General features: G+C 36.3%; 1 protein-coding gene across 1 annotated transcript in view; it reads left to right on the forward strand.

Moving 5' to 3' along the window:
• The window catches only part of eif2ak3 (eukaryotic translation initiation factor 2-alpha kinase 3), a 59,358-nt gene that overhangs the window by 19,856 nt on the left and 13,915 nt on the right, over positions 1-25,587 (forward strand). The window contains exons 2-12 of the mRNA XM_087279065.1: positions 4,937-5,066; positions 16,937-17,131; positions 17,270-17,400; positions 17,609-17,906; positions 17,987-18,152; positions 19,488-19,628; positions 19,715-19,837; positions 19,931-20,157; positions 20,258-20,370; positions 23,341-23,463; positions 23,560-23,709. Of these exons, the coding sequence (XP_087135191.1) occupies positions 4,937-5,066; positions 16,937-17,131; positions 17,270-17,400; positions 17,609-17,906; positions 17,987-18,152; positions 19,488-19,628; positions 19,715-19,837; positions 19,931-20,157; positions 20,258-20,370; positions 23,341-23,463; positions 23,560-23,709 (1,797 nt within the window). The remainder of the gene's footprint in view (positions 1-4,936; positions 5,067-16,936; positions 17,132-17,269; positions 17,401-17,608; positions 17,907-17,986; positions 18,153-19,487; positions 19,629-19,714; positions 19,838-19,930; positions 20,158-20,257; positions 20,371-23,340; positions 23,464-23,559; positions 23,710-25,587) is intronic.

The raw sequence follows: 25,587 nt of genomic DNA on the forward strand, positions 1-25,587 counted from the left end.
AAAATATGCAAAATAAAAACAAACAAGCAAACAATTGTGTAATTTAGTTGCTCAAAAGTGCCTTTCAGACAGAGGTTCAGCAGCCTTTGACTACATTTGATCTCTTTAAAAGGAAAATACCTTGCTAATATGTAGCTTAGCTTTACGTTGGACACAATTTTTTATTCATTTATTCTTTTTTGTATATTTTCAGTGTAAAATTATTACTTATGTTTAACTCTTATTTTTAAGTCTAAAAAGAAATTGACTATTCTTTGTTTTTAGAATTATTTGGTGCTGTATTTAGGGCAGCAACAACAAATAGATTAAATCGATAAAAATTGATTACTAAAAGAGTTGGCAACAAATTTTATAATCGATTCGTTGTCGCTCAACACGGGGATGTTTGATTATTAAAAAAAAACACTTTAGTTCAGCATGGTGGTGAGTGAACACAGTCTCTCTCGCACACTGATACAGAGTTCAGTGCCTTATAGACGGGGATGAGGAGGAAGGGAGTTCAACAGTAGGGTAAATCACTACAGTATACTACTTTTGTTCTGTTTTGAAGTGAGGAACGTAAAGTCCCTGGTGCTGGTGTTTACTCTTTATCGAGCTTGACAAGCATAACAAGTTAGCGTTGGCACGTTAACTCATAGCAGCAAAGGAAAAAATCAAACGGGGATTTGGCACGTTGGCTGGGGCTCACTCAGAGAAAGTAGTGTCATATTATTACAATTTTGCAGTGTTTTAACCGCCAAATGCTAATTTGATGCTTTAGACAATTACACTCAAGTATTAGTAAAACAATACATTTTAGAGTTTGTAAAACACACGACAGTCTATGGAAGTCTAATCCATTGAAATATAATTTTCCGATGTGTTTTATTTATATCAGATACACGTAGGAAAATAATAATCTGTTCTTGTCCATGTTCACCAGCCACTTACTTCCATGTATTTTGGGAGTAACTAGTGAATTTACGTGCTGAATCCCATCTCACGTTATAGATCACGATCATTTATACTGCCTTTAAAAACACAATGCACTCACAAGTTTATGTGAACATGATGAGCAAGCGTGTGAATGCTAAATTAAATGGAAAAACAACTAAATAAAAGGGATAACTACGTCTGTCATGCAGCTCTCTTGTGGCCTCTGTGTGTCACGTAACAAACATGATGCGTCGCCATGAAAACATTAAGGGTGAATGTTCTAAAATAATGGTCGCCTAAACCCACTTCCAGTTCCAGATTGAATATATTAAACTCACCAGTGAAAGGGTTAACAACAGTAGTAAACCAGCGGTGTTACTTTGCATGGAAGACTAAAGACACGATTTATTTTTTTTTTTTCACTTTTTAAATTTGATTTATTTTTGGATTATTCATTTTTCCATCTGTTGTCATGTATGCACTGCAAAAAAGCTTTTCTTACTTAGTAATTTTGTCTCGTTTCCAGTTCAAATATATAAAAAAATCTTAAATCAAGACTAGACAAGAAAAATGACATGAGAAAATTAAGTGATACCTAAAACTTCTGTTTGAGATTATTTGTCATTAAGATTAATCAATCAAAAAAAAAAAAAATCAACAGATTGTTTATTAAAATAATCGTTAGCTGCAGCCCTAGCTGTATTAATTGGTTACTGAACAGCAATAAATAACACTTTAAAATGAGGAGTTTTCATGTGATTTTACTAAACTAGCAGTGTTTTAAAATTAATAAATGCATAATAATCATGAAACCATGATTATTCCTCCGACTATAACCATGCAACCAAAATTTATAATAGTTGCATCCCTACTCGATACTGATTTCACAATTCAATTCTAACACTTTTTTATTAGACTGAAGACATTACGCAGTAAATGGAACTATATGGGCTTTTATTAGGCTACTGCTGCACATTTATTTATGAAATATAGCAAAACTACATTGAATGTAGTTACACAAGTGGAATACAATATCTTTATATAAATAAAGGACACCAGGATGATTTTCGTCAAGCTTATCAGTGTTTTTCAGGATGTTTTTTTTCATACTTCAATTTTTCCATGGCCGATGAGCTGTGTGGACGAGATAAATCACTCAGTGATGTTAAATGGCACTTAATAAACTTACAAGCCATGAAAAAAAAGAGGTTAAATGAAACTTGTCATTGAATTCTATTTGATCTGCAATTCCTCTCTATAACTCCCTCTTGTCAGCAATTTGAAATGCTCTTGCCATGAAAATAGCCTTAGTAGCTGACATGGCAATAAATAAATAAATAATGAATGAATTAACTTGTCAGTAATTTTGGTTGTTGTCATCATACAGTTCATGTTCAAATACCAATGAAACAAGCAGCTCCACATTTATCTTTCCTTGGTGCATCATTTTCGTTTTTTTGAGTTTGTTCTCACCCAAACTATTTTTGTGCTTAAATGCCACCAAGTAGTTAACTGTATCTTCAGCAGCTTTTTCTTTGGTCACTGGCTGCTCAATCTTCTCAGTATCACTGCTTGTTAATGGAGTTTAGTGATTGGAAACTACTTGTGCATAAGTCACTGCTCATTCACAAGTTTGTATGGACTGTAGAGGGATGGTGTGCGCATACAGGTAAATTACTGCTGCATAGGGCAGGATGGAGAGAGATTTAATTTGTTTTCATAATTAGGTTTCGGACAGTCATGAAAAACCTGAAAAAGTCAAGGCATTTTCTTGGTTCTAAAGGTAGGTGTCTTGTCCTATGAAGACACAAGCTAGTATTTTTAAAATGTCTCCCTAGTTTTAGAAACTGAATTTGCCAAATGTACCAATGCTATGCAGTCTATTATTATCCATATGTTTAGTGTGTGTGTGTGTGTGTGTATATATTTATATATTTATTTTAAAACATATTTTAGAACCAGGACACACCAATTCGGATTGGGTTGGCCCAATTCAGCATGTAGAATCGCTTTCGCCTGAAGGTAGCATTCTGATTGGTTGTTTAGCAATGATTCAGAGCGCGTGTGACGTAGCAAGTAAACCATTCACGTCAAGGAACACAAAGAGATCAGATGTAATTTTGCTAAATTTCTCAACTATTTCCAAACAATATGGATTATTATATTATCAGACATTTACCAAAGCGAATCCCTCTGTAGTGAGTGATAATTACTGTTATAATGGTAATGAACACTGCTTTGTTGAATTTTATCGGTAAAACCCAACCCAAGCATAAACAGTTTTGTCGCTTTGGCTAACATCTGGACCAAAAAGCTGCACATGAACACACAACTGATGAAGGCCGCCTTATTCAAGTGCACGTGTTCTGTACTTTCAATGCATGCATGTGCTTAAATCCGATTGCGTTCATCAGTTTGCTGTTTTCATGTGCAGCTTTTTGGTCCATGTTAGCCACCTCAAGGCGACAACACAGTTGAGTTTTATTAGTGCTAGTTGTTTGGTGTCGACTTGATGTGTAACGGCTTTTAGTAGAAAGACTCCTTTTTCCACTCCTCAAATGATTACAGTTTCATTCGGTTTGAGCATTTTTTTTCCAATTGAGTTTATTATATATGGGTCAGTTTTATTTGGACTTTTTAAACTATTTTGTTATAAGCTTATTCATACATTAAACATGTTTGGACATCATGTCAATGTTTGTTATCACTCCATGGCTGGTGCCACCAAATTAAGCCTAGCGCAAACAAAACACAACTGTGAACCAAATATCTTTGGTTACATCCACTTTTTATGAAGTCAGCTGTGATTGACACTGTGATATATAAATCAGATTAGACATGGCTTCCTTCTCAGAACAGATTCATGTGACTTGGCATCTTATTGTAATTTATTTTCAAATAACATGACTTTACATTCAGATTTGCATTGAAAGACATTAATGTCAGTGGGATAAATTTTAATTTATTAACCAAAGGTCTTCATTGATGCATGCTTGTCGCTCTCCTGATCAACAAGACTTAAAAATTGAACCTCTAATCTGTTAAAAACCTTAAGAATGCAGCAGGGAACCTCACCTATTGACATGACCTGTTTGTTTAACCGAAATCTTTTTGTACTGATTTATTCTTTGGCTGCATTTTTGTTTCTTTGCTTTTAGGAGTTTTACTGTTAAAAAAATTGTACTGGTAATAAAAGTATCATTCAAGAACAGGAGGTATTGTAAAATACCCAGACATAGAACCACACGAACAAACCGTAAGACTCAAAAGGGGGTTTCATCTTTGTTGTATCCAAAGGCAACTTTACATTCTTAAATTTTTCAATTTGTGTTTTTAAAGTTTACTAATGTAAAACACCAAAGCCACTTTCAGTTCATTTAAAAATAAAACCGTGCCATTGTACAATTAATTGACTGATTGTTTGCGCCTGTTTATTGTGTTGTTTGATTATGCACTACCATTTAGACAAAATGCACAGTCTTTTAATAGTGGCCATTAATTAGTGATTAGTTGTGACATTATTGCAGTAATCGTTATTGTAATTTAGCTTTACTTGCTGTACATGTACCATCATTTTAATAACTCAATTTCAAGTATAAAGGCAGTAGTAAAAGAGCTTGGAGTAATAGATGGCTATCCTTTGGTTTAGTCCCTTATTTATCAGGTGTCACCAGAGCGGAAAGAATGTCCAGGTTATACAACATATTGAAACTTTCACCATAATAGTGTATACAATATCTGTATTACAAAGACATGCACTACATGTTTTGCACCTTGACTTTTTTGCCAGAATTATAATTAATTAGATCAGAAAAAAATCTATTAGCTGTTTATTTTAGTATGATCATTAAATAATTGACTTCTAAAAAGTAAGTAATAAAAATAGCATTTATCTAGGGAAATGTTATATTGCAATAAATATTGTTATTGCAGTACGCAACAACAATTTTCCCGTTATTGTGCAGCCTTTATGAAAACCCTTGTCAGTGTATGTGAATTTGTGTGTTTGTGTGCTTGACAGGGCTTTGGTGATCATCAGCACACTGGATGGGAGAATCGCAGCTCTGGATCCTCTAAACCAGGGGCGCAAGCAGTGGGACCTGGACGTGGGCTCAGGCTGTTTGGTATCCTCAAGCCTCAGCAAACCAGAGGTATCAAAAACACAGGCTAAAGGCTGATTTATACTGCGCGTGCACCTTGTCCACAGTTCATAAAGATGTCTGTACAGTTGTACCTTTTTCAGACAAAACCTCTTCAAAGTGAATTTATATTCACCCAAAGCGAACCTCCGCAAACTCCACAATGACGTCACTGTCGTCACGCACGCTCAAACTAGTGAACGCGTATAAACCAGCCGTAATCCTTTACAACAACCAATTGTTTACATGTCTGTAAATATGGTTAAAAGTATTAAACACCTTCTTGTAGTATTTTGCATAATGATGCAGCATAAGATTTTTTTTGCCCAAACTTTTGCACACAGTCCATTTGTGTATTCTTGTGTGTGGGAAAAGGCGATTTGTTTGTTTGAACCTCTTTACCCCAGAAGAGAATGAGACATGGCCCAAAGGAAATTGGATCTGAAACAAGTTACACACACACACACACACACACACACACATACTCATGTGCGCGCATACACACACACACATACGCTGAGATCACAGACTCATACTCACTAGAGACTGAAGACTAGCCTGGAGGAAGAGCGTTTGGCAGCGATGTACTTATGCGCATGCACACATTTACATAAACACATTGAGAAAACCGTAGCGCTCCACTAACAGGCTTCTTTGTACATATTCTATTTACTTACACATTCATCTGATCCATGCTAATAAATTACAAATGTCACTGTATGTTTCTACTTTTCCCCCCCTTTTTTTAACTCCCTGAAATGTGTGTGCGTATAAAGCAAAATGAGTGATGGTGTTGACCCCCGTCTGGTTGGCGGTAACCTGAAATGCCTGGCTGCTGTGCGAGCAGCCTCTTCATTGGCTGAAATTGTCCTCTCTCCTCCCCTTTTACCTCTGGGTGCCTAGCAACCAGCCATTCTGATTGGCCCAAGCGGTGCCTTGCAAGGCATTCTGCTCAGTGATTAGAGCAGTCTGCCCCCTTCTGATTGGCCCTCGCCATGGCGCCAGTCGGAAACAGTCACCTATAGCATGCCTCAACACTAACAGAGAGGCCAGCAGTAAACAGCATTGTCTGCAGAAACACGCTGTCACAACACGAGGGGGGAGGTGTGATGGAGGGAAGAAAGAGAAAGATGAGAGGAATGAGGAAGAGAGGGATGGGGGTGTAAAGCCATGCTACTGACAGCGTGGTGTGAGTCATGCTGAGAGGATTGAAGAATGAGGTAATGCCTTATGTGTTGGATGATGTCATCTATAAGAACCCCCCCCCCCAACCACCACCAACTCAAACATACACATACACCCCTCCCATCTATTAATCTTTAGAGTGAACCGTTGTAATTAAGGCACTTTAATCCAATGAGCCGAGAAGCCGGTGTTTCTGCTCACTATTTGTTGGTGGTTTTGTTTTGTTCGATTGTAGCAGTAATGGAGCTCCCTGACACAATGTTGGGATTAAGCTGTAGACCAGAAATAAGTTCCTAAAGTTACACCAAAACCAATTTTTGGCTATAAAAGCAGTTTTTGTTTTCTCATTACACTGGAGGCTGTTAGCTCCATGTATTATGTCCTACCAAATGATGTCCTGATGCACCAAACCAACAACAAAGAACTAGTCGGGATGAAAGCCAACTGTGCTGTCGCATCATGCCATGTGTGTCTAAAATGTTTCACTTGAGCACACCACAAAGACTATAGTACCAACTAGCAGGTATAGTCTGTGCTTGTGTGAGAATAATTAACTATTTCAGCAAATATTAAAGTCTGTGTTTTTGTTAGAAAAAGAAAATCTAAACTAGGACTCTCAATAAACATACTTATTAATTGTCATATTGCCAATTTGAGTTCTCCCTTTAGGCCCGTGGCCAGCCTGCTGAAAGCTGTGGTTCTTATTTTCTCAAAAAGTGGACTTTTTTGCAGTTAATCAACTCCTTTTCGAATTAAAATGATTTAAAAAAAATAAAATTTCATAATTAAGCACTATTTTAGCTGTATAAGCTTGTCGAATTGTCATCATAACCACACTTTTTGATATACCAAAAATGTTTCCTAAAGATTTAGAATAAAGAAATATAAATATGACAAATATTTACTTAAAAAATGTATTACAGCACCTATCATTAGAAAAAAAAATAGATATGGCTGCAAGAAGCAATTATCTGGGCTATGCAGCCCAGCCGCCAAATCATGAACAGACATGGCAACGTTTGGTCGACATGTTCTGAAGATAATCCGGCATCCGAGTGAAATTTGGTAAACATTGGACCAACGGTTTAGGAGGAGTTAAAAGATTATGGCATAATTGGTATCTATGTTGTCGGCATAACCCAAGGAATATTTGAGACCAATTTTATTAAAATAAGCATATGCTGTCAAAAGTTATTACCAAATTTGGGTGTCATTATTAATGGCTAATAAATGTCTTATAATTCTTGAATCCTAGGTGGCGCTGTCACCAAATTTTTATGGTGTGGTCAGTGCGAGTAGACAATGACAGACCATGTCAATATCTTTAACTATCGTAGAGATGCAGCCTCTGATGTATAATTTGGCATCTTGCCATCACATTTGTCAGTGCAGTAAACAAAAACTGTTAAACCTAATGATACAAATTCAATAACTTTTTGTCAGCATGGTCTGAAGATGATCAGAGTCAAATTTAGTGCAAATCAACCAAACGATGCAAGAGTTTGAAAAAGTAGGTTTTAGATTTAGGGCTAGATGTCGTACAGCAAGTTCAGTTAATTAGGGTCTAATTGGTAGAATCAATATTGTCAGAACAACCCAATGAGAAACTATCAAGACGAGATACATAATAATTTGCAAAACTAGTCAAAAGTTATTCGCATTTTTAGAAATATTGTTATAATGTTTGACCAAAAGTTGACGTTGCAACAAACTTTTTGAGCACCTTTAGGCGACTTTCATAAACATTTGCCAATACATCTGTAAAATATAGTAATTTTTGACATTATTCAAAAGGGTTGATGGCCAAAATGGCTGACCTGGGAAAATCAGACATCATTCCACTCTGCATGCTTCGCGGGATGTAAAGAGACCAGTTTTATGAATTTTGGATTTGGGTTAAAAAGTTTGAAAGAGAAAAAAAAAAAGTATCTTCGAACAAATAAGGGGCAGGGGGCTGAAACGCTGTATATAGTCTCAGACTATGGTTAACATAACACAATTATGTAATTAGGACAATGGGCCTCGAGTCTATTTTCTCTACGTTAGATTTGTTTGCAAATTAATCACAAACAGTTTGTTTAATCAACTTGAATTCCATAATTTTTGCTTCGCATGGTCTGTGTAAGTGTCAAAGTTTTTGATAATGCTGCAAACAGTTCATAGACTCCCAGAGCGGAAGAAGAAGCCGGATGGAGCTGAAATGAAGCAAAAGGTGCCTACACAACTTCTGTGCTTGGCCACTAATATTAATGAAGAGCTTTACAATTTTCCTAGCCTCTCTTGTACAAAAAGTACATTTGAAAACTCATGGATGATAACAACAATAGGCAAATTAGTATTCAAATCATTTTCAATATGGTCCACTTTTGGTGCTTCACACCTTTTTATTGGTCATTTTTGTTTAAGAATAAGGAGTTAGTATAAAAGTTCCATGTAAACCGTTTTCTCTGTTTAAAAACAATACAGTAGCGAAAGATGACTACTCTTTTGGCAAATTGCAATATTAAAATATTTGTTAGCATTGGCCAAAACTGATTAGCTGAAGTCACACTGAAGTGACAGCCAACAGAGTATTTGGCTTTGTCTTAAAGCCTTTTTCTCTGGGTTATTTTCACTGTTTATGAAGGTACAGCATTTAAAATAAGCTCCTCTATGGGACAAATTCTGGACCTTTGTCAGTGAGGGGTGGGTCGCCCGAACCACCCAAACCCCCCCTGCCTACGAACCTACCCTTTCACTCAGTGATGCTGACGGTTGCAAATTTAACATGCTTAATTAGCCAAAAAGTCTCTGCCACTCTGCAAGAACTAAACTGATCAATGCTCATTGACAACCTGATATTGTTCAGTGACTGACTGACAGCTTAGTGAGTTCTGTACTATGTTCTCTTGTATTATCTGTCTTAAAACATCAGTAATTCATATTCACATATCCTAAAAACTAATCCAATGTGACTGGCTGATACGCTTTACTCAGTCAAGGTTTTGTCTCTCTCAGTGATGCTCTCCGTTTGTAAGGAATAGTAATATAGCTGTTCAAAAACTTCAAAATCATATCCAGTCAGTATAGAGATTCAGTGGCTGTAAATACATTTAATGTGATATACTGATAACAAACATTCCAACTGTCCTTTCTACTGAGTGCAGCGTTAGATGAATATATAAATGTGATACACACTTTCACTTAATAACATAATGATAGCATTGAGAGAACTCTTAAGCGAGCCTCGGGTCATTTGTTGATTATGTCTGCACAGACTCTGCATTTTACATATGAGGTAATTGGAAAACACTGTTAATATTGTTTGCTTACAAAGTAAACATAATGACTATAAAGATTACAATTTTTTTATAATTTTCTTTAGATGTATTACTGTATATTATAATAAACATTTTGACATTTTTCAATATTGTAAGCATTCATTTCAATTTCTCCATCATAAAAATCCACTCAAGCATTACAAGGACAACAAAAGTAAAAATTGATCTCCAAGATGTCTTGAGGTGTGGAAACCATTATGCAAGCAGAATAATTGATGGTAGGCCATTGAATAATTGAAAAATAATGGACACCTGAGGTGTGTAATGCCCTCTCTGCTTTGTTTTGGGTGCTTTACCTCCACAGTTGTATATTTGTTTTTTAATAATTCATTGAGCTGTCATCTATTCTTTTTATATTATTTCTATTTCAGTGGTAAAACTTAATTATCCTTAAACTAGGCTTCAGTTTTAAGCTTCAAGGTGGAATATGATTCTGACATGTTCTTGAAAGATTTTGTGAGGTTTTCCTCAGCAGCTTTCTGCTTTACGAGGACACAATTCTTTGAAGTGTCATTTTGGTGCTGTTTTTTTTCTTTTTTCTTTGGGTACATGTCAGTGATGTCAACTTCTTAAGAGTGGCACTCCACTGAAATCCTGAATATCTCACCTGTCATGAAAAGAGGCAAAATAACACCAAAGCGGGATCAGCAGTTTATCGTCTGCAGTTAATATCTGTTTTTTCTATTCTTTCCCCCTCAGAAATGTCTAATTGATATTTCAAAGAAGGGATTTTCATTTTTGAGTAAAATAAGATCTCATAAGAAAACATTTTTCTAGTTTGAGATTTTGCATGATTTGCCATTTTGCAGTCTGATTTGAAATCCTATGAAAACATGGTTTGGAACATGGTTTCCACTCCTAACTGTGAATGGCAGAAAAATCCATTAATTCACCAAAATGTACAAAATTTTCATAGTTTACACTACAATATGTTTCTTGTTCAAATAGCAGTAACCACAGGCCTTACCTAAATAAACAATATTTAAGATTCTTTTTTCATTTAAAATATCCAAAAACCGAGAACAGTCTTATATATTTTTATATATTTTTTACGTTTTAACTTGTGCACTTACATTATTCCAGATGTTTAGATTTTTTTTTTTTTTAATTCGGAGAAATAAGCAATTTAAATTAGTGACTGGGTCCATACCCTGTGTTGTCATGGTAATGACATCACACACCGTCAATTTCTGGTTTGGTTTTATAGAAACACGGAAACGCCAAATAAAAAATAAAGCATGTCACACTCGTCTCAAATCCGCAATTGCTAAGGAGTTCTTCTTTCGCTTGGATGGCTTTCAGCCTCAAGGCTCTGGTAAACACAAATTTGAGGAACGAACTTAAATGACAGTTTTAACAAAAAATAAATAAAAAAAATTTGTGATCTCTGCAGTTTGAGTAAAAAATTGTACATCCACAATTGTACGATTACTTGCAAAGAAATTTTACTTTACTGTACCTTTACTTGGGTACAGTCTGTCCTGTCAAACGCACATCACATGACAGCATCAACTACTCAAACACCCATTAAATACGCCAAATATATAATGTAATTGTAAGCTTGGCAAACAGTTTTGGAGAATTTGATGTTTCCCCAAGCATACTGCCTGAGAGGCGTTTCAAAGATGGTTGGCAAGTAGAATTCAATCATTCATTGATTTTCTATTTGGCTTAGTCCCTTTATTAATCTGGGGTTGTCACAGTGGAATGAACCGCCAGCTTTTCCTGCATATGTTTCATGCAGCGGATGCCTATTCAGATGCAACCCATCAATGGGAAACGTACACACTCATTCACACATAGACTACCGACCATTTAGCTTACCCAATTCATCTGTACCACATGTCTTTGGACAGTGGGGGAAACTGGAGCACCCGGAGGAAACCCAAATACAGGGAGAACATGCAAACTCCACACAGAAATGCCAACTAAGAGGCTCGAGCAAGCGACCTTCTTGCTGTGAGGCGACAGCACTACCTACTGTGCCACTGCATCACCTGTTAAGGGAAATTACTTGTTTTAAAAGGACTTTGGTATCTGTCTGCGGTTAATAAAATAAATGATCTATTGATGTGTTGCTGCATAAGGGCTGGGCAATTAATCGAAAAGAAATTGAAATCGACATTCAGAACCTATAATCGATCGAATCTGTCGATTTTTTTTTTTTTTTTTTTTTTTTTTCTTCTTCTTCTATTACTTTCCCTACCACAGTGGAGTCACGTCACCCCTCTCTGTTAAGAGACACAAGCCCACTGGAGCATGTGTTTACAGTGTCGAGTCCCACGGAGGTGCTCTATATGAAAACTTTTGTTTTTGCATATCTGCTGATTTCAGGCTCCAATGGAGAAGAAGCTAAAACTAGCTTTCTAGCATTCAGAAAAAAAAAAACTGTAAAGGAACTTGGCACTGAGGCAAAAAAAAATGTTCATTTAATTGTAATCGAGTTAAAATGGTCATTTAATCGAGATGTTGATTTTAGACCTAATTGCCCCATTCCTAAGCTGCACTACTCTGGTGGTTCACATGAAGAAGATTAATTGCTAGATGTTTATTATAAATCTGTTCTTCTCTCATAGCTGCAATTTGTTGTCTTTAGGAGTATTTGCAGCAGATTGACAACCCTGCCTACTGCAGTTCAGGGTGTTGGAGTGTCCGAAAATTGTATACCATTGCTCACCCCTACATCTTCACTTACGTCAACAACCCAACCTCGGTCTTCAACTTTTTTAGTAAAGAGGGCCCACCTTCACATATCATTGCATAGGGCCCAAAGTTGCTAGCGATGCCCCTGGGCTTGTGGGCGACACCTCAGTTTGTTTTGAACACATACCTTCTAGCAGCGAAATTTAAATAGCATGTGTGTCTAATAAAAAATAAACAAAAAAAGTAGTCGTGGCATTTCAGGTTGGCCTTGTAAATCACAACTAAATGTCTCAAGAACATTGAGTAAACCATAAATGTTTTAAGTTGTTGTTTTTCCTCAATAGCATGTCATCCATAGACCTACGTGTGTAGTTGACTTTAAAACGTATGTAGGGTGCGCTAAAGTGATTTCTGTGCCAGAAGCAGTGTGAAGTGATATGTTGTGTTTGTGTTTGTGTGGGAGTCAGAGAGATTACCGTTGAGCAGGGAATGGAGAAGGGCTTGTGCTTAGCTTGATGTAATGCTATGTGTCAGACTCAGTGGAGCGCTATCGTCTGTGGGAGGTCAGTGAGTACAGAGGGATATCCTGCCTACACAGACACACTTTATACTCAAACCTGCTGTGATCCCTTAAGACAAGGGCCAGACCGCCTTTGGCTAAATCTCTCCAATTGAATGTGTCAAACAAGATTCCAGGAGTCATTGCCCACAGTCGAACTGAGGATTGGAGTCATGTTGGCCATCTGTGGGGGTCAGTTTGATATCATTGTTTGGTGTGTCTGACCCTACAACTGGAGTGACAAAATGATAGCAAAAAGTTCATCATCCAGTTTGAAGGTGGTTGTTTCTCTGTGTGTCACTATGGGCTCTATTTTAACAGTCTAAGTCTAAAGTGGATGGCGCAAAAGGATTACAGGCATGTCTGAAATGAATCCACTTTTGCTATTTTACAGACTGAAAAATACACTGCGCCCGACGCATGGTCTAACAGGGTTGTGCTTATTCTCTTAATGAGTTATCGGTGTGTGTTGAGAATAACGTGCATTAAATCAATCTCCATCTTCCATTCCCTTTAGGAGTTAGTTGCATCCCACCATGGCACATTTGCTATTAACATGGTGGACTTTGTAAGTGGAAAAATTGAATGCTTCACTAGCGAGAAAACGGTTAGACAGACCATCTGCAGCATGAGGATAAAAAGGAGTCTCCTCCATTCGGCCTCTTTACCTTCTCTTTACTTTACTTTCTAACTTTTGTGAAGTAAGCAAACCGTGTTGTACGCACTCCACTAAAGATATCCATTGCCCACATATTTCATTTTGGTTGTCAATAGCAAAAATTGGCACACGAATAAAAGATCAATAATAATGAAGTGTGGTGAAGAGTTATATCCAAACACGCATCCTATTCTTATGCCCCAAATGGTAATACATTTGTTTCCAAAACCCGAGAGGTGGACAAATCTAAAATTGTTTTTTTTTTTAAAGGAAATATAAATATGCATATAATAAATAATACTCCTGATCATAATAACAACATTATACAAATCCAAATTGTCATGAAAAAAGAAGGCATGGAGGCAGTGGTTTTTATATTTATGTAGAAAATAATAATTTTTGTAACATTTTAATTCTTTAATTCTTTTCATATGTAAAGATATTTGTGTATGGCTGTACATCCTGTGTGTATTAAGCAATGTGTAAGTGTTTGAACCTGCACGGGCACATAGCTAATGCGCTCTGTGCTGGACTTTAGACCAGCTTTCAGTGGGTCAATGGCATAGTCTATTTTAGTTAGAAAATGGCAATGTACCAACAAACACACCTCCTTTACAGACCGGCACACTCATGAGTCCACAAAGTGGAGCAAATGAATTTGCTATTTAAACAATGTGGTGAAAAAAGTGAAAATTACAGTTGTGCTGGTCTGAAAGCAGCAACAAATCCTGCCAAACACATCTTTCGCCAGGTGTATAATGGGGCCCTATATCTGGGTTTAAAGGGATAGTTCACCTAAAAGTGCAAATTCTGTTGTTAATTACTCTCCTCCATGTCCTTACAAACCAATAAAACCTTCGGAATGAAGGTTAAAGTATTTTTTATTAAATTAAAGACAAGAGCTCTTTGACCCTTCATAGACAGCAAGGAAACTTTCAACGCTCTTGAAGTACCAGAAATACTGTCAAAACAATCCATGTGTTAGTGGTTCAACTATCATTTTATAAACCTGCAAAGATACTTTTTCTGTGCCAAAAACACAAGAATTATGTACTGTCCACATTTTTTTCTTCTGCCACAAGCATTACAATATCTAAAACTTTGAATCTAGAAATTTCATTACATTTTTACCAAATTCTTCCTGTCTATCATTTAACTTACCTCTTCAATAGTTAAATTAAATGGTACAAATAAAAATTTGTAATCAGTAGACTTTTCACATTTCTGGGTTTCTCAGTAGCGGAAGTAGTCATAGTTGGGAAAACTTGGAGTCGCAGTGACTGGGAGAATACAATAAACCATATTTGTACAATCCTATTTGCTCAAATTCCAAAAAAAAAAAAAAAACTTCACAAGGGTAATATCAAGACTTTCAGAAAAAGAAAAAAAAAAAACATTTGAGTTTGAGACTGATGAGGGAAGCCATATGAGAAAACAACGTCAAATTTGCTGTCCTGTTCCATAGACGCTGCATTAGAAACGCCTTGCACAAGAGGTAATTCATTTTTTGACATTTGAAGCAAAGATGATATACTATAGTAAATACATAAATACATATAGATATTACAAACTTTAAAGGATTTACGATGCAGATGACAGTTAAACGCGTCATAACAGGCGTTCTCAGATTTGATATTTACTCTGTCATTGTGCAACATGAAGGTTGTATATTGTCAGGAAATTACTAGAAAAATTAGCATAGATTAGCATAGACTATTATTCTCGCTCTGCTGTTATGGTTGATAATTAAAGAGAGTGTTTTATTACTCCTACAGAAATGATGAAGCCTTGATTTAGCTGTTGATGCCCATCAAAACGTTTAGCATGTATCAAAACTACCACCCCTAGTGCATGTTCAGTGAGTCAACACTGAGCTTGATGCAGACAATAAGCCAGATTGTCAGAGATCAGTTTTAATAGCAGGCTATTACCCTGCTCCTTGAGCCCTCTTTGGCATTCAATGCATTGGGAGAAAGAGAAAATAGATGTCATGTATCCAATGTGAGCGTAAGTTATTTTTGCTGAAGCGCCACATTTGTTTAGATACCAGAGAACACTGACATTGAAATACTGTAGTGTAGAGGTTAAATTGCCCACTTCGTAAAAAGTACCGACCTTTTACGTTTACAACTTGTAGTTAAAGAGGTTTAAAAGCTGGACTGTCTTTCATGAGAGTCATAAAACCTCCTTGCTGTATAATAAAGTCATGTTCTGAAGCCATTTAATTTCATGTTCAAGTCTTTGGGTGCATTAGGGGGCAATAGGATCTTACGGTTTTCATAATTTTTTTAAATAATTTTGTAATTACTTTATTGAATAATAAATAAACAAAATGATACAAAACAAATATACAATTTTACATTTTTGTTACTATATATTTTTTTCAATACGAGTATCATAACTCTGAAGTATAGAGTTATTACCCTCAAATTTACAAGTGTCCGTTTTTTTTTTTTTTTTTTTTTTTGCCTAGTCTGTTTTTTTTCCTTTAATAGTGATTGTTTAATTGTATTTATTTAATCCAATTAAATGACATTGATTTTTCAATTAATGTTAATTCCTCATTGAGACAATCTGTCTTTCTTTTTTTCCCCTTTTCTTTTTTTTTTTTTTTTGCTTGCGTGCTAGTTTTTAAATGAATGTAGATGTAGCTGACACTGTCAATTTTCAGAAAAGAACTGTAACAGCTAATGTCATTAATGAAGTTCTGGAGCTTGGCCGGGGTTAAATCCATGCTCTTCTAATTGATTGGCTTTAATTGTTCATTGATTTAGGATGTTAGGCTGAGGATGACTGAAGTCTCACCCAGCATCAAGATCCTGTAGAGCTGGAGATCAGACAAATAGATCACATGATGGATTAACTGAATGTAGCACAGTGATGAGTCATCATTGCCACACACACACTTTAAACCTCTTACCCTCAGTATCACTGCAAGCTCCGCCCACTCAGGCATGATGGACAGATGAGCTAATACCTTCTTTTCTCAGCCAATCACAGGAACTGTTTTCATTCTGCAGGTGGTTGGTTTCTCATGGTGCTTCAGCATCCTATTGGTCAATACCAGGTGTCAATGTTAAGACAAAGCACAACAGGAAGTTGGTGATCTCACCCCTCCGCCCCCCCATTTGTGTATGTCTGTTTGAGCTGAGATCACAATTTGGATTAGGGTCAGTTACATTATCCTTATATAATGGTCTTTACTTTTTATTGGTGTGTGTGTGTGTGTGTGCTCACTTGTCCTTTAAGGATTGCATAACTTTTCGGACAACAGTACAGAGAGTGCCAAATGTTAATGGAATACAGTGTGATAATGCCACACACAGACTCAAAGCTGATTGGTCAAAGACTCTGAGCTGGCTGTCCCCTTGTCTCTATCCATCACAGTCTGCTCATTGTACCCACCCCGCTGCTGATAATCAAAAACATGAACTATTTACTAAATGAAGTCACGTGTCCCTTCTACTCATTGACCACAAGTTTAATACGATTCTTCTGATCTCTTTCTGTTCTACAGATTTTTGGCAACAAAATGTTCATTCCCTCTCTGGACGGAGCTCTGTTCCAGTGGAACAGGGATAGAGAGAGTATGGAGGCTGTTTCCTTCAGTGTGGAGTCCTTGCTGGACTCCTCGTACCGCATCGGAGAGGACACTGTGCTTGTAGGGGGCAAATCCCTCACCACGTACGGCCTTGGTGCATACAGCGGCAAGGTATTCCACACAGTTGTTGAAACAGAATTTGTTTTACAGGAATAAATGATTGATGTGCTGTTTTGGCACACTGCAAACTCTTTTATCATATCATGGTATTGGCTGTCAGCTTTAACCTCCCGCTCTCTTTCTATGCAGTTGAAGTATATTTGTTCAGCGGTGGGCTGCAGTCGGTGGGGGGACGAGGAAGGAGAGCCAGAGGACGTATTGTTACTCCAGAGAACACAGAAAACTGTCAGAGCTGTGAGGCCTCGCAACGGGTTTGAGAAGTAAGAAACACCCGCAGGCTTCACTCGCGCTCTGTTGAGTGCTTCGTATGACCTTGCTTTTGATCGTACAAACGAAGCAGAGGTAGATTAGATGCATGAAACGATGGCTTGTGTCAACAATGCACAGCTTGGCAGCGGCTTGTAGAAAAACATTTAAAGATTAGTAGCAGCCCCCGTTAAATGTCAATTGTATTCTGTATTTTGCTAGATGGAACTTCAGCGTGGGAAACTTTGAGCTCAAATTTGTTCCGGAGATTCAGTCCAAACTCAACTTTTTGGAGGGGGAGGCACCAAGTGGAGAAACGTGGCGAGAGGTCAGACGTGAAGCACAGCGTGTTATCCAGGAGGAGACGGACGCACAAACCAAAAATCATGCTAAGATGCACCCAAACTCAGCGCATACTCAGGTAGAGGGCTTAGACCTGGTCATTAAGGTTTCTGTGCCGGACTGGAAAGTCATGGCCTTCAGCACCAAACCAGAAGGACAGCTGATCTGGGAGCATCAGGTAAATAGATCTCAACCCATTTTGGTTAAAACATAGGTTTAGCAATTACACATTTCAACCACTGTGTTTTCTCTCTGAAGTTTTGCACACCCATTGCCTCGGCATGGTTGGTTGGAGGGGGGAAGGTGACACCCATTAGCCTGTTTGATGACACCTCGTATAACTCCCAAACTGAGACTGAGACTCAGGAGGATGATGACATCATGGAGGAGGCCCGCGGGGCAACAGAGTCCAGCGTTTACCTGGGTAACATGCATTTGACATTTGTTTTACACACCATACTGTTGAAGACAGAATTATCAGCCCTCTTGTTTTTCTGTTTAACGGAGAGCTTTTTTTAACACATTTTCTAAACATAATAGTTTTAAAAACTTATTTCTAATAACTGATTTGAAATATTTTATGTTTCCCAAGATGATAGTACATAATATTATACTAGATATTTTTCGAGATGCTATTATTCAGCTTAAAGGGACATTTAAAAGCTTAACTGGGTTAATTAGGTTAACTAGGCAGGTTAAGGTAATTAGGCAAGTTATTATATAACGGTGGTCTATTCTGTTGACTATTGAAAAATATAGCTTAAAGGGGCTAATCATTTTGACCTTAAAATGTTTTTTAAAAATTAAAAACTGCTTTTATTCTAGCTGAAATAAAACAAATAAGACTTTCTGCAGAAGAAAAAAATATTATCAGACATATATTGTGAAAATGTCCTTGCTCTGTTAAACATCATTTTGAAAATGTAAAATAGAAAACAAAATCAAAGGGGAGCTAATAATTCTGACTTCAACTGTAAATATGTTAGACAACATGTTTGCATTTGCTGCTCAAATGTATACTGGGTAAACCAGAAAAAAGTAACGCAGGTTTAAATGGAGTTAAATGTTTTCATGATCCATTCCCTCCCATAAATTCTTGGTCTACAGAACAGAACAACTTTCTGGTCTGTCAGTCAACTATTATAATAAATCAAAGATAATATCTCAAACACAACTACATATGGTGAAAGAGATGTAGCTCTATATTCCATGAACCGTTGAAATTCTTTATTCTGATTGGCTGGAAGGTGTACTAAAAATTAGTTTAATTTACTGGTAGTTCCAGTCAGTTTTAATGTCAGTTAAATACATAAATTTGCAGAAATAAATGCGCTACCCTAAAACGTTAGTAGTACCCATAGTAACTTGGTAACATTTTCTGGAGCTTTTATTTCTCTGTTAAATCTCGAGAACAAGGACGAGTTCTTCAAAAGGAAGCCAACCAACTTACAAATATGCTTAAATGTATTTGAGAGGTTGTAGCTAACACAGGTTACTATGAGCTATTAGATATGCCAGTGTCATTTACATATACACACTCAGAATCTCTCTCATGCACATTCCCCCTCTGTCTGTCTGTGACTTATTCAAAGCAGGGGCTTGGAAAGCATCTAAAATGTCAAAACAGATAAATGTTGTGAAGCGTTGAGCTGCAAAGAGCATAACTTAATTTAACATGTGTATAACTTTAGATGTTTATTACTCGAGACAAACTGAAGATTATTAAACAAAATTCTAATGTCAAAAATGTGTTTTTAAGGCATGTTTCAGGGTCAGCTTTACCTTCAGTCCTCTGTGAGGATCTCTGAGAAGTTTCCATCTAAATCCAAAGCTCTGAACGGCTGGGGAGGTGACACTGACATGATGCCACCACCTACAGTCAAATGGAAACCCCTCATCCGTGAGCATATTATAACTCATCACACATGCTCAGATATGTACTGAAGCCCGAGTGATGTTGTCAACAACTTGTTTGTTTTCTTCTAGACTCCCCGTCTCGTACTCCAGTCTTGGTGGGCTCTGAAGAGTTCGATAAATGTCTGAATAATGATAAATTCTCTCATGAAGAGTACAGCAATGGAGCTCTTTCAATACTGCAATACCCGTATGGTAAGAGCTAGAGTTCTTCAGGCCATTTGGATACTTGGCTAGACAGTCTCTGACTCAAGGTTTCATCACCTCTTTCTTTGTTTCACATTGTAGATAATGGATACTACTTTCCATACAGTCCTCGTTACCGAAACCGGCGTGACGAGACTGCAGTGAGTGTTCTGTTGAAAAAAGACGGAGAAGGCTCACAGGTGAGAAGGAAAGACCCTGTGCTGCTGCTGCCGTGGTGGAAAGAAATTCTGGGTACCATCTTCTTCTGTATCGCTGCCACCACGTACATCGTCCGCAAGTTCTTCCATCCACCTACAACATACTCACGGGTAAATGGATAAACTCTTTAATGTATCCACATGCCCACTAATGATCTCATGCTAAGTATAGAGTTAAACATGTTGAACTGATCATAATTTACCTGTGCAGCAAAGAAAGGAGTCTGAGACACAGTGCCAAACTGACACCAAGTTTGAAGCAGATGTTACAGAGCCCAAAGAAGTTGTGGTCACAGATATGCGTCCCTGCGAATATGTCTCCAGGTAATTACGTATTAATTTGGTAGTATTACAACAAACACTTCATTGAACATGTGCACATAGACATAACCTATATACTAAAAACTGAAGGTTAACTATGATTGTAAATAAGAACTTACTTAAATTAACCAGTAGCTAGTAGTTTTTAAGAGTTAAAGTTATAAGTAACTAATAAAGATATGACAACTAATAGTCCTTAGTATTTAATTAAAGTTAAATGAAAATTCAGCCTTTATTTTCTCGTCCTTCACTTGTTCTAAACATGTTTGACTTTCTTTCTTCTCTTGAACACACATGAAGATAGTGAAGAATGCTGAGAAAACAGCTATTGACATCCATAGTATATTTGTTCATATGGATTTCAATAGCTATGTTTCCATCCAAAATTGCGAATTAACTTGATGAACAAAACTGTATTATCGCATAAGAAATGGGAATAAAGCAGCGTTTCCATACAATGAGTCAAATTGAACAAAATAGTCAGTTCCTGATTATCTGGCGACAAATATTAACATTTTATATACTTTTTAATGAGCATACATAAATTTGGTAAAAGTGTTTCCATCGTAGTTTATAAGCATATTTTCTTATTAAATAAAAAGTTTATCTTACTTAGTTATGCGCATGTTTTTTATGCACATTTTCAAAATTTATGCGCATCTTCCATCAACCGTTTTTATGCACAAATCCAAAATGCGCATAAAAATAGATTGATGGAAACATAGCTAATGGCTGCTGTTTTCCAACATTCTTCACAATATCCTGTTTTATCCTGTTTGAACTTGCAAAAAATGTGAAAATAAAGCTTGTTTTTTTTTTTATTTTATTTTTTTTATTGTTTGAATGAATGTTGGATTAGCCAATGTCCATCACTGCTTAAACACATCACACCTTCATTTGCTAGAACAGAGATCGGGAACTTTTTTCCACAAAGACCCTTAGATTTTATTGGCAAGTGCATTTTTTTTGTGTGTTTGTGTGTGTATATATTAGAGCTGCATATTTCTGACTAAAATGAAGATCGCGATTTTATTTTATTTTTTAATTTTTTTCATTTTATTATTATTATAATTTATTTGCTTAAAATAAATATCAAGATTTTCTCACGATTCTATAGATGTAATTTAAAGTTTAATATGAGTCGGTTATTATTATTGTTTTTTTCTCAAACATATGGCAAAACAACAATAATAATATGTGTAGGTCTAATGGTTTCTATAAATAATTCTGTTCTACTTATAATCATTATGATGTTGAATTGTGTTTGAGATATAGGCCTATGCTTGCAGTCTGTCATTTGACAACATTATTAGACCATTTTATTCACTGGTAAAATCGACATTATATAGGCTAGAGTAGTTAAACTGACACTGTAAACATTTATTTTCATGCACAACTGTTTGTTCGCTATGAAAGAAAAGACTTATTAAATGCCTGTCGCAGTCATAACTCTAAAATGCAATATGATTATTTAAATTATGTGCACGCTTTGTTTCATTTTCACAGCTAAGTGCTGTTCATACTTCGCGCGGGTCTCAAACGATCACTCTGTGCAACAAACTAAATGATATTTACAACTTTATTACCTGTTACTCACAGCATATGCAGGTTCTGTTCTCTAAAGTAGACGTGCACACGCGCCCGCCCTCTCTGTGGTAACAGCTCATGGTCAGCAGCTTGCGTCTCGTGTGATTTCCCAGCCCCGAATACAGCATTATATGAAGACAAAAATTACATTTTGGGTGAATTATACCTTATAAATACAGTTTGTGACTTTTTTTAACATTATTTGGAGGTGTCCATGTCACTGAGCAATGTATGTGAAACACTGAAAAGACTCGTGCAGCCGCCTTTGCTTCTCTCCTAAACTAGAATATATGATTGGCAGAATCATAGAAATGCTGGATTAAGATCGTCTAGGGGGTCGAATCGAAATCGCAATCTTTTTTCGATTAACTTTGCAGCTCTAGTATATATTTAAAAAAAAGGAATAATCATGTTGCCACCAGGAAGAATCCTTTATTATTTATCAAAATTTAACTGAAAAATCATATTTAACTTTGACTATTTTGTGTGAATTTTGTTTATTTCTATGCTACATGTTTGTAACATTTTTTATTGTAAAAGCTATTTGTTTTTATCATGTAATATTTTTTATGTATATCAATTTGCCATGAAATAGCCATAAGTTGCTGTTGTGGCAATAAATAAATAAAGAATCACATGTTGAGGAAGTCTATGAATGAAGAAATTTATAGATTTTTTTTAATTTTTCCGTCAATGATTTTTTTTTCTTTGACTTGCTCAAGAAAAGTAAGTTGTTTGCCCTTTATTGGTGTTGCTATTCAAGTTTTTCCACAGTGCTTGAAATGTTTCACATTGGTCGAAACATTCTTTTATTGTTAATAGAGTTTTTATTAATTTTGCTGTGAAAAAAACAATAAAAAGGGAATTGTATTTTTTTAAACAGTGAAATATTTTTGACAGAAGACAGCTGGACAGCCACGTATTCTTGATCAAATAGCCACATGTGGCTCGCGAGCCAGAGGTTCCTTACCACTGTACTAGAAATTGCAGATTTTACATTTAAACAGTGAAGTTACAGTTGGTGTTCCTCTTTTAAATAAAGAAAGCAAAGCCATTTCTTTAAATAGATTACACTTGTTTGCACATGGCACATTAGAGGCTTGCATTTGCTGAGTGCGGAATGCACAGATGGCATCGTGATCATATTTTACTTTTAAATACTGAAGGGTAAATGCACAGCTATTATGACTCGAGTGCTCTTGCTGTGGAGTTTATTTGATGTTTGCATTTTGATAGTTTGATTATGTATAAATTAGCCATTTAAAGTGACACTTGAAAACCGTTTTGACAGTCTGAAGTTTGCTTCATTTGAACACACACAGCTATTCCATCATACAGCATACTTTTGTGATTCATAGCCATTTTGTGTTTGTTTGTGTATATCAGATATTTGACAGACTTTGAGCCAGTGCAGTGTTTGGGACGGGGTGGATTTGGTGTCGTGTTTGAGGCTCGCAACAAGGTGGACGACTGCAACTATGCCATCAAGAGGATCCGTCTACCAAACAGGTATCCGTCAACTCCAAACACCGGCAGTCCATAAAGCCAGTTATCCAGATTATCGGTTGCCTGTTTGTGTGTGTAATGCTGTAATTGTGGTTGTAGGGAGCTGGCCCGTGAGAAGGTCATGCGAGAGGTGAAGGCTCTGGCTAAGCTGGAACACCCAGGAATCATCCGTTACTTCAACGCCTGGCAGGAGAGTCCGCCTCAGGGCTGGCAGGAGGACATGGACAAACGCTGGCTCAAAGACGCAAGGTGCTTTACAACATAAACTTGCTGACACATGACAAAATACTGGGTTTTGGTAATGGAGAGCACTAGGGTTTTCTGATTAATCTGATAAGATTTCTGGGCCTAGCCTAGATTTAAGATTTTAGATTCTAATGACCTACTTGTCTTTTTATCTGTCTTAACAAATTGTCTGTCAGTCTTTTTAACAAACTTTTTGTCTTCTATCTATTTGTCTATCTATCTAACTAGCCATCTGTATCCATCTTTGTCTGTCTCTTTCTAACTGTCTAAAAATCAATCTGTATTTATATGGTTTGTGTCTCTGACTATGTCTCTGTCTGTCTATCTGACTTTCTACAATCTATCCAAGTCTTTGTCAAACTATCCATATGTCTGTTTAACTGTCTGTCTAACTAATTACCTGCCTATTCGTCTTTCTAACAACTATTTGTCTGTATATTTTTGTCTAACTGACAATCCATCCGTCTTTCTGCTTGTCTCTTTCTAGCTAACTATATATATTTGTACCCATCTTTCTTTCTTTCTAACCAACTAGCTGTCTTTCTCTTTTTAACGGCCTAAACATCAATTTTTTTTGGTAACAGTTTGTGTATGTACTTGACTGTCTGTTCAACTATCCATCTTAACTAGCTATCAGTCTGTCTTTCAGTCTATCTTTTTATATATCTGTCTCCCTATGTATGTATCTGTCTAGCCTAATATCCATCTGTCTTCCTTTTAAACTTGCTAGCTCTCTGTCTTTTCAGTTTGACTAACTTCTCCTTCTGTCTCACCATATACCTGTCTGACTGTCTGTTTGTTTTAGTTTTTTTCAACCGTCTTCCAAAAGGAGAAGATCCCCCAAATTTTCAATAAGGCAGCAGAAACCAGTGTTAGGCATAAATAGTGCATTCCAAAAATGTATGTTTGTCACAATAATCATTATATCGACTTATCACACAATACTTGAAGATGACCTCAATCATTTTTGCCGTTGCAATATGTATTTTTAAATTCACAAATAGCGTTAAAGCCATTTTACAATGACGTTTACATTCTATCTTACTAGTGTCAGTTTATAATTGGACATTTTTCTAATAGGACATTTAATAGTATATAGAATAGGAATAACAATAACAACAAATTATTAAATCCAAATAGCCATAAGAAGAAGTATTTTAAATTGTTTATGGCTATTTGCATTATTATGCTTTTATATAATTATTGTAAATCTAGTGGCATAAAATGATCTCAGAATGACAGTAATATCACTTATAGCAACAATTTCTGTGATGTATTGCACAACAAACATTTCTTATCGTGAAAGGCCAACCCCTATTGTTAATGTTATCAGACATTTTTTTATCAAATGAAACCTTAAACTGTTTTAGATTTTTACCTTATTATTCTACAGGGTGTCCTTGGGGTCTTAAAGTATTAAAAACTGATGAATCAATTAAGAGAAAGCTAAGGCTCTCAAAAGATATTAAAGTCTTAATCGTGTTTTGCAAGGTCTTAGTTTTTGTTCAAGCGTTGTTTAAAGTGTTTGACTCCAAAAAAAAAAAAACAGACGGCAAAATGGGAAATGTTAGTTTGCGTACTCCTGGTTGGAGAAAGACCAGTTTAAACAGTGGCTGAAGCCTGTCGCTGAAAACAACAGAGTAATTTATTCCTTTAAGCTTTGTTGCTTCTAAGCCTATCTGAGTTCTGTTGCATGGTTGTGCTTCATTGATTTATTTAACTACAACTGTTTATTAACAACTGTTTATTAAGTGAAAGCTTTGATACTGATTAGAACTTGAAGTGGCGATGAGGTCTTAAAATATTCTTAGAAAGTCTTTAAAAAGTCTTAAGAAGGGGGGGCGCATGCGCGGAAAGCATGGAGTAGTCGATTTTTTTTGA

This window comes from Danio rerio, chromosome 13 (assembly GCF_052040795.2).
Source record: "Danio rerio strain M-AB ecotype USA chromosome 13, GRCz13ab, whole genome shotgun sequence".
In the NCBI taxonomy this organism is placed as follows: Eukaryota; Metazoa; Chordata; class Actinopteri; order Cypriniformes; family Danionidae; genus Danio; species Danio rerio.